At 32.4% G+C, this 10914-nt stretch overlaps 2 protein-coding genes across 2 annotated transcripts in view; one reads left to right on the top strand and one right to left on the bottom strand.

The window, feature by feature from the left end:
* LOC125820207 (light-harvesting complex-like protein OHP2, chloroplastic) overlaps nucleotides 1-10914 on the top strand; it is an 82446-nt gene that overhangs the window by 49039 nt on the left and 22493 nt on the right. The window lies entirely within an intron of this gene.
* LOC125820190 (UDP-rhamnose/UDP-galactose transporter 6-like) lies at nucleotides 679-5479 on the bottom strand. Its single transcript, XM_049499618.1, has 6 exons — nucleotides 5172-5479; nucleotides 4063-4299; nucleotides 3375-3559; nucleotides 3092-3292; nucleotides 1928-2089; nucleotides 679-1226 (listed from the first exon to the last, which is right to left on the bottom strand). Exons 2-6 carry the CDS (start codon nucleotides 4190-4192, stop codon nucleotides 921-923), a joined length of 984 nt encoding a protein of 327 aa, XP_049355575.1. The 5' UTR covers nucleotides 4193-4299; nucleotides 5172-5479; the 3' UTR covers nucleotides 679-920.

Below are 10914 nucleotides of genomic sequence, written 5' to 3'. Positions count from 1 at the left end.
TTTTACTGAGTTGTCAGTCAGGTCACCAAATAGACTTGCATCAAATGGTGCATAGCTGAGACTTACGCTATGCGGACTCTTCAAAAACTTGCATGTCAGATACTTCAAAAATATAGTCCTCAAGGATCGAATACACACTTGGCGATATTTTCGGAGAATCTGAGTAACATAAGTTGAGACTAAAGTTGGAATCTCCATGTATACTTTATGTTGTTTCAGCCACTACTTTGGGGACTTGGATGTGTTTGGTAAATATATTACAAATTTCTCATATGGGTGGTTGGTAAATATAAATAAATATATATTTTCTATGAAAATACAGACGGAAAACCAAGTTTCACAAATGATCTTACTCGAACACATCGCTCTCAACCTCCACCCGTCCACGCCTTTACCCTCCACCCTATTCACATAGTGTTTGTTTGAATTATTTATAAATATTTTTTAGGACAATTTGATCTTCTGCTTACCTAACAAAGATCAGAAAATAAGTAAGAAACTACATATTTTTCACGAAAAACATTTTTCTTCCAACTAAACACACCTTTAATGTCAACCAATCATACCTTGGTTGATCTACGCATGCTAGGGTGTTGGTAGAGGTTATGAAAAAATAAAAATAATGGACTTTCGAAGAGACTGAACTAAATGCAGATATTAACTTCAGAGAAAAAAATGCACGCAAAAAAATTCATCACTCTCTATAAATTATTGATCAAATAAAAAATGAGAATGAGAGAAACCAAGCTCTATACCCAAGTCACAATCTCTTCTTACTAATGTTATATTACCAAAAAGATGAATTATAGGATTAAGAAAAATCTAATTCGATTGAAGGAGGTGTGTATGTAGAGTCAGCTGACTATAAAAGGTTCAGTTTTTTGCTATCTTTTCTGTTTCAGCTTCAATGCTAGAAAATCTTACACCTTATCATCGGCTTGTGACGAATCCGATCCATGCTTGATTGAATGGCTACGACGCTCTTTCCCACCTGGTTTAGATGAGGCATTCCCATACCAGATCATTCCGCAAACTGCTATGAGCATGCCAACTACCACTTGCATGTTGAGACCTTCTTTCCCGAAAAACAAGAATCCCAGTATCAAAACGAGGATTGTTTTCATATGACCGATAACTTGGAATGAAACAGCAGTGAATCTTCCAATGCATATGAACTGGCTGAGATTGGTGCCTATAGCTATAGTGCATGAAAGAATGATGAATACCTGCAGAGAAAGAGAGTTAATAGTGTAAGGGACCATGTATAGAACAAAAGGTGCACGGATCAAGAGTCAAAACTCATACAGAATATTGTTCATATCAGAGAGTATTTCCTCTGGTGGTCTAATCTTCCACTAAAACTTTCTTTGCACCGTCCCCCAAACCCCCCGCACGCAAGTTTTCAATTCAAATGAGGTCCATCATCCACTTTCATAAAAGCAGAGATGCAAAATAGGCTGGGGAAATAAGATATTTTTTTCAATTGATGGAATGCGCTGTGATCACATGAAACAGGTTTCAAAAATACATTGGTGAGCACTAAATCCTACTCTCTTGAAAATAACAGTCAACACAGTAAAGCAAGTTAAGCATGAGATGAACATTGGTCTGAATGTTCTATATCAGCTTTATTCAGCAGTAGCAAAATCTGGAACCTATTCGTACAACTTTTTGGGGGGGTCAAAATAAGCCAAGCCCATATAACAATTAACATCGGATAGGTGCATCTTAAAGTCGTAATTCATCAATATTGCAGATTCATAACTTTTTGACAGTGAAATAATAAAAGCATACATCAAAGTATCAGACAAAAGATATACCTAAGACCGTTCAAGCTTGAAACTTGCAAACATAAGAATGACCTTTCACTACCATTTTTCTTGAAGAGTTAACAAGTCAAACAGCAATTTAAGAGTGAGGTACTAACCAAAGATGGAAAAGTGAAGTCAAAGTGATCAATCCTCTTGTTGGTCAACCAATAATCCACAAGCGGGCCTAATAGCAGCAGACTTCCAGCTTGAACTGGTGCAGTATGTCCCAGCAAATTGAAAGAACTAAGGGAGTATTTCCTTTGAAGGTAATGAACATACTGCATATACAAAACCAAGTGCAAATATCAGTTTTTGACCAAGTGCAATTACATTCAAAGAGAAGAGCTTCAGAAAATTAGAAGACTAAAAGTAGGAGCAAAATATTATTTTTTCAAATCCAAGTCAAGCACAGAAGTGACAAGTTGTATAGAATTTCCCAGGAAACAAGTTTTCCATTTCTAGATGAGGCTTAGGTCTTGTTGATTTCCCAACAAACTTTGCATTATCAATAAAACGTCTCATTTTACTTATCCAAAAAAGTTGACTAATAGAGTGTGATTTCCCATATAAAACTCTATATACTACTACAACTCTGCATTGCTAATACAACCTTTGGCTTCCTATATAAAACTCATCAGAAGCAATACCTGCATATCTTGCAGGACAGCAAGAGCCCACTTATGTTCTATAGGGGGTATAATGTAGAATAAAATGTGCACAGAAGCAATACCTCGATAGGAGCACCTAAGCACAAAAATGCCTTTTAATGTAGGGGGATTTATGTTTAAACAGAAAAAAAAAATTCAAAAATTGAATAAAAACAAAGTTAGGAATTCTTACAAAACCTTTAGGTTTTCTAAAACTATAAAGCTTTACAAGTATACTATTTAATATAACTAATCTTGAATATTAGAATCCTTGCATAACTACTTTTTTGCGATGGTTGTCTCCAACTTAAGTGGCATGCAACTCAACTAATCCACTAACCCGCCTGCTACAACCACAAATACAGTTTCCGAGTTAACCTGTGCTCGCACTAAGACAAGAATATATGGGCTCACACCTAGTACAATAACTGGATTTGAATCCTAGGATCTCCAAACTGTTACTCTAATAGAGTACCTCAAACACTCAACTGGACCCTTGTGCTATAATACCTGGATTACTAGTCCGGTAATAGAGTACCTCAAATATTCCCTCGGTGTAATGGTGTGTTATTCAACTGATCAAATTAAGCTTTTCAAGCTGGTATAAGATATTAAATTGCCGAGACAACTTACATACTGTTGTAGAGCAGTGCTCCATACAGCTACAAAGGCAGCAATGAAGCCTTTGGTATTAACACTCACATCCGTAACTGTGCAAACAGCAACACCTAGGAGTACCACAACAATGCTCAGCTTTGTGTCCCTTGAATAGCGGATCTTGTCAAAGGAAACTTCTAGTAAGCAGGAGACAGGGATCATACTCAACTTTGCAATCTGAGAGTGATAATGGAGATTAGTATTTGAAGTCCTCAATAGAATCAGAAGAGCAGGGTGAATGTGATGCGCATAGAATTACCTGGTAGAATCCCACCGAGTTCCACATCAAACTGATGTTCATCCCAACAATAGAGAAGTTTGCACACAGTACAAATTTTAGAAGATCTAGAAGGGGTAAATGAGAAGCTTGGATGTACCCGAGCCACCTAAGAACAATCGTCATCAAAGTTGTTGTAACAAAATGCATCCCCGTTAATGTTGTTGCTGCAAAGATTGTTGTAATCAAAAGCTAGAACAACCATATAACGAAAAGACTGAAAAAGTGTATAGTAATGTCAAATCTTCATTGTCCAACAAGCAAAAAAAAAAACATTAATCGGTTTTAACATGAAAATGCCCGTGCTGCAAACCTGCTTAGGTTCAAGTTTGTCTTAAGTCTCTTTTCAATGTTACAAGTATTAAATTCATATCCGCTAAGCAATTTTTGTATTTCCTGTAAATTGTGCGATTCAGTTCAAAGAAGCATGTGTTTCTCTTCGTGCTAAATGTCCCACCAGACTGTCATTTTCTTTTCTTTTTTTCCTTTTTAAAAAAGCAATGCATATAGCTATAACATTGTAGATTATAGAGTTCAGAATATTATATTTCGGGATATTATATCCAGATTCCTTTTAATTAGAATTAATAGATATAACCAATGTAGCTGGAATCTTAATATAAGGGAATGCTGTTCTGAGAAAGTGATGGAATATCGCGGAGAAATTTACCAAAGAAAAACCCGTAGTTAGCCATTAAGGCTTTGTTAACAATAATGATTCCAACTGAAGTGACCACATTGAACATCCATGCAGCCACATCACCTGCAGCCTTTTTATCAGCCTTGCTTGAAGGAGCCATTTGCCTTTATTTTTTGCTGCCAGAAACAAGTTTTACCCTCCAAGCAGCAAATAGAAGCATTCACACTTCTACATCAAATTTCCAAATCTTTTATTTGCTCTTCCCACCTACGATACGTAGAAGAAAACATTATGATCCACAACAGACAGATCAAGCAAACAAACAATTCCCTTCTATAACCCGATCGCATAAGTAAGAAAATGAAGTTAATAATACCATTTCCATAATTGCAATGGTCTAATAAGATCTAAAAACAAAGTAAGGGTAAAAGCAATACAACAAGCAAAGAAAGAAACAATTCACCATATGATCAAGTACAAAATAAACTTTTAGTGAAACTCCACCACAACTTACCAAAATCAAAACTCCTTTTTCCCCTTCTTTTCTTCTACAAATTTTTATTTTTCTAGTCAAAAATCAGTACCAGCTAGTAAAAATCACAAATTGCATAAAAGATCAAAGAATTCTCAAGGATGCAAGCCAAATGAGCTAAATCAACTCTATCTCTTATGAATACAACAACAACACCTCAAAGCACCTACGAGTGTGGCCTAATGGTCAATGAAGTGAGTCCAGCAAAGACCAAAACGCTAGGTGATCTCTTCCCATTTGCTAGACAAAGTTACCTGCCGGACACCACGGTTATCAAGAAAAATAAAACTCAATCCCAAACTAGTTAGATTTAACTATATGAATCCTCATTATCCATTTCGACCCGTATAATTCCAATAACACAGTGAAAAATAGATTAAAAATCACATAATCACTAGAATCGCAGCATTTGCATCAATCACAGATGCAGATCCACACTTTGCTTCAAAATTTAACAAGACTTGCGCTACCCTATTCTCAGATCTAAATTCCAAAAAAACTAAATTGCAATCAGTGAATCAAAATTCTCATAAATCATTCAACAGATCTACATTTGCAATAACAACACACCCAATTGTCAAAGAAAAAAGTGAAAAAATTGACTCACCAGTTGAGAAGTAAGGAGAAATAAAAGTGACCCGTTTTAGATGCAGATCTTAACGTGCGAACTGGGTCTTTACTATACGTATATATGTTTATGTATAAACGAATTGAACAAATTTTGGACTGTATCTGTGTGAATGTAAGAAGAACAAAAATGGAGGAATTGGGGAAGAAGGAAGTTTTTATTGATTTGTGAGGTAGAATTGATTTTTTTTGACAAATAAGAAGTGAAAGAAATTGAAGAAAACACACACAACTGTACCAAGTGTATGATATGTTGTGTTTACATGTACAAAGATGATGGAGAGGGTGGTGGGTGGTAAGGGGTATAGTGGGGGAGCTGAGGAATGTACTATTTTCCAACTTGGTCCATGTGCTTCATTGTGTTTGTTTTTTCCTCATTAGATTGGGATGAATCCGACGAGAAGGAGTTGCTCGAATGGTAAGCATTCATCACGTTTAATTTGATGATTGTTTGAGTTACTAAGGAAGCAGAAAGAGTGAAAACAGATTGTGACTTCGAGTCATTGAATCAAGAAGGGTGGAAGCTCCGGGGGGAGAGGTTAAGAAAAAGGTAAATTAACTGAGTCAAACGAGTTGGGCCGACTCAGAATCAGATCAGATTGAATCGATTTTCGATCGACTCGGTTAGGTCTGAGTAAAGGTTGTTGGGAGTTGTGTTGGATTGAATTCGTACGGTTCAAGTTTTCAAATTAGTGGTTTGAGATTGATTGTTATCGATAAGGTCGGGTGAACTATTAATCGGGTATCTGATTGGATATGATATAGCTCAACCTTGCCTGCACGAGTTAGTTTAAAACCTTCTAAAGCCAGATCGACTGGAATTGCCCTCCCCCTGCACGAGTCAGTTTAAAACTTTCTAAATCCAGATCGACTGGAATTGCCCTCCCCCTGCACGAGTCAGTTTAAAACCTTCTAAATCCAGATCGAATGGAATTGCCCCCAATCCCCACCCAAGAATCAATTCAAATTTGAAGTAGTTTTATTGATTTTATCTTTTTCTAATCGACCCGTGTCTCAACGAGTATAGGGTAAATACTAATATATATTTGTATTATTCATATCTAAAATAAACATATTACTTAATTATGATTAATAGCACATTTGGTCAAACTTTCAAACTCTGCTTATTTTGAAAAGTGTTTTTTTGAAAATTAATTTTGTAGTACGTATTTAAAAGAACAATTTACTAAGTATTTTTGTCAGTATTATGTAACAATGCGTGTTCAGTCAAGGTTCTAAAAAAATTTAGGGGAACAGTTTTTTTTTTCAATTTCTTAAAAACAAGCTTTGCTATTATTCAAAATATATCTTTTTTCAACGTTGATTTGAATAATATTTTGAAAAATTATCTTCAAATATCTATTTGACCATAAATTTTATATCCGATTTTATAGATAAATCTCAATTTTGAGAGAAATTTCACTTTCACTCACAAAATTTCAATTTTTACCGTATTTATTGATTTGATATAATATTTGATACAAGTAAATTTTTACCAAAAACAAGAAAGGAAAGGAATTGAAATTAGTTGGATCAAACTCACACGTATTGTATGAGAAACTCCACCAATATCATTAGGTTCATTTTCCCTTCTTATTATTGTTTGAGATATGTGTCGATTTCAATAACTTTGTTTAATACCTTATTTTTAATGTTTCTTGAATTATAAGATTGAATAAGTAAAATATCTCATTTAAAATATTTTACTTTTTTCGTATGATTTTAAATATTGGGTTCCAGGTTTCTTCTTTTTTTTGTTAACTGTCGATTTTTCATTTATAACAGAATTGTACAATTACAACTAGAGCAGTATTGGACTACCTACTCACTCATCAAAACTAATAATCTACTAATCTATAGTCAAACAATACAAGCAATTAGTATAGATCAGTGATACATTCCAACTAAGTCTAGGCAGAAACTAAGGATAGGTGTTAAGTTGTTGTAGTGTAATATGCCACTTTGCTCTGGTTTGGCTCTTGATATATGGTTCCAAGCTTTGAATTGGGTCAAAGTTTTTTAATTAAAATTTTATATATTAGATTACGATGGATGATGAATGAATCAAATAAATTTATTTGAAGATCAATTGTAAATGCCTAATTAGTTTATTTATAATTAATTAGGTTTGTCATCGGTAAAAAGGACAAATGATGAATGAATCAAATAAGTCTAATTTAGTTTCTATCTTTTAGAATATAATTGGAAAAAAAAAACATTAAGGAAATATTATTAAATTAAAGAACAAAATTTCAATCAAATAGATATTATTAAAAGGATACACAACTTTTAAATTTATTCATTAGATTAAATTTAATTTACTTATTTATATAAATATTTTGTCTAACTCAATTTCAAGTTTAATAATACTTCATTTGTTGAAAAAAAATCTTAGAGTAAATATATGAAAAGAAAGTTATATAGAAACAAAATAAACAATAGAGATAAGAAGAATAGAAGACAAAAATATAGAAAAGGCCCAAAATAGTCCCTCATCTTTGGATTAAGACTCGAAGTCATTCTTGAGTTTTCAAACGGAGCATTAATAGTCCCTCATGTTTGAAATATTGATGCACTTTTGGTCCTCCTTCAAAATTTTGCCTATTTTTTAACATTGATTTTATTCATAATTTATGTATGAAATGTTTATTCGTCATTTTATATATTTAGTAGAAATAATAACTTCATGTGAGAGATTGTGAAAAGAAAAACACATTGTTTTGTTTAGTAGAAATCGTATTGCAGGTAAAGTCGAGAGGTTTATCACGACGATTTCACATGCAATAGTATAATTTTTTCTTTTCTTGCAATGTTATATGTTAAAATGTTCTTAGTTTAACTGCAGTAATATTTATATTGAACAGAACAAAGTGTTCTTCTTATCACCTTCTCTCACATAGAGTTATTATTTTTACTAAATATATAAAAAGACAATGAGATATTCCTTACATAAAATTATGAACAAAATTAATGTTAAAAAATAGGCAAAAGTTTAGGGTAGGACCAAAAGTGCACCAATATTGCAAACATGAGGAACTATTAGTGCTTCATGTGAAAACTTAAGGATGACTTTGAATCTTAACCCAAAGATGAAGAACTATTTTGGACCTTCTCTCGACAAAAATACAAAAAATATGCCTAATAAGCTTAAATAAAGGCAAATTGAGAAGAAAAAACAACAAAGAAGAGAAAAATAATGAAAATGGAATTTTGACAACAAAATAGAAAGAAAAGAAAAAGAATAAAGTTTCACATTGAGCCTGAAAACAATGAGTCCTTTTATTGGGTTGGGGATTCTAAGCCCAAAAGTTGAATCCATCTCAATCTTTGCTATTAAACTTTTCAAAGCAAAAAAAAAAAAAAAATAAGAAAAAAAAGGGAAAATGGTTTGAAATATATCTAAATTTTGACCAAAATTGCAGTAATGATACCAATTTTTGGAAATGACCTTTTACCCCCTACACTATTTAATAGTGTATTTTAAAGGTATATATATATATGTTCACGTGGACATCATAAATATTGTATAATTATAAATAATAACGTGTCCATGTGGATACATATATACCTTTTAAATACATTATTAAATAGTGCAGGGGGTAAAAGGTCTTCCATAAAGTTTGATATCGTAACAATAATTTCGACCAAAGTTGGAGTATTTTTCAGACCATTTTCTCAAAAAAAATAAGGACCAAATAAGGAAAAACCATCTAACTAGACATACATCACTATTATATATACTAACCTTACATTTACTTTCAAACAATTATATATATTACCACTTTTAATATTTTATACCATATATTAATGAAGATAAATAAGATACACATCCCTTAAATTCAAGATTGATTAACTATCTTTACATTTAACGTCCAATAACAATCAAATATCTTTCTCTCATCAACCTCTCCCAATTTCATCCACCATTAGTATCTCTCCCCCTACCCCCACGTCCTCCACCATTTTCTATCTCTTCCATCATTCTCTCAACACACAATTTCGTTCGAATAATTATAAAAAACAATTCCAATTTAAGAAAGAGATGTACGACTGAGATGCTTCTACAATATCCGTTTGGGGCTAATCATGATACTATTACATTCAATGAAGAAATCAAGAATGGAGTTCCATCAATATATTCTAAATGCTCATTTGATTTCCCAACTTGGTATTTGATGTCTGTGCTCAATCATTTGTAGAATTATTTATTTTGAGCACAACAAAGTGAACAATTTTTCTTTTTAAGAATTCAAATTTGTTTTTTTGAAATTTGAGATTCATTTTCTCAAATTTTCATGTTTAGAGAATCAAGTGTATCTCCCACTACGTATCTGATTCATGCATCTAATTTCATGTTTAGATATATTGTATTAGATGTATCTGCTATATACATGTACTGGTACATACTCTGTGACTTAGATAGATTAATAATGTACTAGCTACATGTAGCATATAGCATATACATATGTGTATGGACATATTTCAACAAAATCGTCGTAGATCACACTTTTATGGAGTGACGGTAATCACAAATTCATTGTTCGCGCAGTTAGCGTTAATGAAGATCCACCAAATCCAAAACGCACATTTATCAATTCAAATCTACTTAAAAGATTAATATCGAATAATTTGATACATACTTCAAATACATGTATCTGCTATATGCTACATGTAGCTGGTACATAACTAAGTCACAAAGTATGTATTAGATATATGTATATAGGAGATACACCTAATAAAGTATATCTTATGAAATTTGGTGCATGAATCAGATACATAGAAATAAGGGAAAAGACTCAAATATGCCATCGAACTTTCAGAAAAGGCTCAAATGCATTCGTTAAAAGTTTGGCTCATCTATGTCATTGTTGTTAAAGAAATGACTTATCCATACCTTTTTTTTAACTCCAATTTTACAAAACCGTTTTTTACACCAAACAACTTTTAACACTTTTTAATTGGGATTTTGGATAAATGTACTCTTTTTGCTTCTTCTTCTTTTTCTTCAAGAACACATGAATAACATAAACAATTCTCGAATTTTCAACATCTTCAATTCTTCACGAAATCATTTCAAATTTCGGTCACATCATTAATTTATTCTTTTAAAAAAACAAAATTCTAAAGTCATTTGTAGAGTTTAAAAAAATCAGCCGTATTAAAAAAAGTATTCCAAAAAAATGAAAATCAGTTCCAAAATTTCAAAAAATTGCTTTGATTCGTGATTTTGTAGTTGTTTTGGACATTAGATCTTTGTTCTATAGTGTTTTTGAGTCTATGTTCAAAATTTCAAATGATTTGAAGTTATGGAGAAAATTTTACCATTAAAGAATGTTGAAGTTTTGAAACTTTGAAGAAATTTCAAGTGAGTCTTGTTGAGTTAGGTTGAATTCAAGCTCAAAAGATATTGAGTTTTGGTATCTAGCTTGGAGGGAAGCTACTCTTGAAATTTGAGGTGATTTCATGAAGAATTGAAGAAGTTTGAAATTTGGGAATTATTAATGTTCTTTATGTGTTCTTGGTGTTTTAAAGGAAAAAAATGTAAATTGAAAAGCTTTAAAAGTTGTTTGGGGGTGTAAAAAATGATTTTGCAAAATTGGAGTTAAAAAAGGGCATGAATGAGTCTTTTCTTTAACAACAATGACATAGTAGGCTAAACTTTTAACGATGACATAAATGAACCTTTTCTGAAAGTTCGATGACATATTTGAGTCTTTTTCCTA

The sequence above is a fragment of the Solanum verrucosum genome, unplaced genomic scaffold, assembly GCF_900185275.1.
Source record: "Solanum verrucosum unplaced genomic scaffold, falcon-dt-bn FXZP01000229.1, whole genome shotgun sequence".
Classification (NCBI taxonomy): Eukaryota; Viridiplantae; Streptophyta; class Magnoliopsida; order Solanales; family Solanaceae; genus Solanum; species Solanum verrucosum.
Note: the sequence above shows the minus strand (reverse complement) of the source record. Positions and strands in the feature narration are given on the sequence as shown.

What these genes read in the sequence shown, in the direction of transcription:
- LOC125820190 (XM_049499618.1), bottom strand. Translation starts at nt 4,192, where the DNA reads ATGGCTCCTTCAAGCAAGGCTGATAAAAAGGCTGCAGGTGATGTGGCT. An exon ending in TAACTACGGGTTTTTCTTTG is followed by an intron (nt 3,560 to 4,062) that starts GTAAATTTCTCC and finishes CAATCTTTGCAG; the next exon opens with CAACAACATTAACGGGGATG. An exon ending in ACTCGGTGGGATTCTACCAG is followed by an intron (nt 3,293 to 3,374) that starts GTAATTCTATGC and finishes TATCACTCTCAG; the next exon opens with ATTGCAAAGTTGAGTATGAT.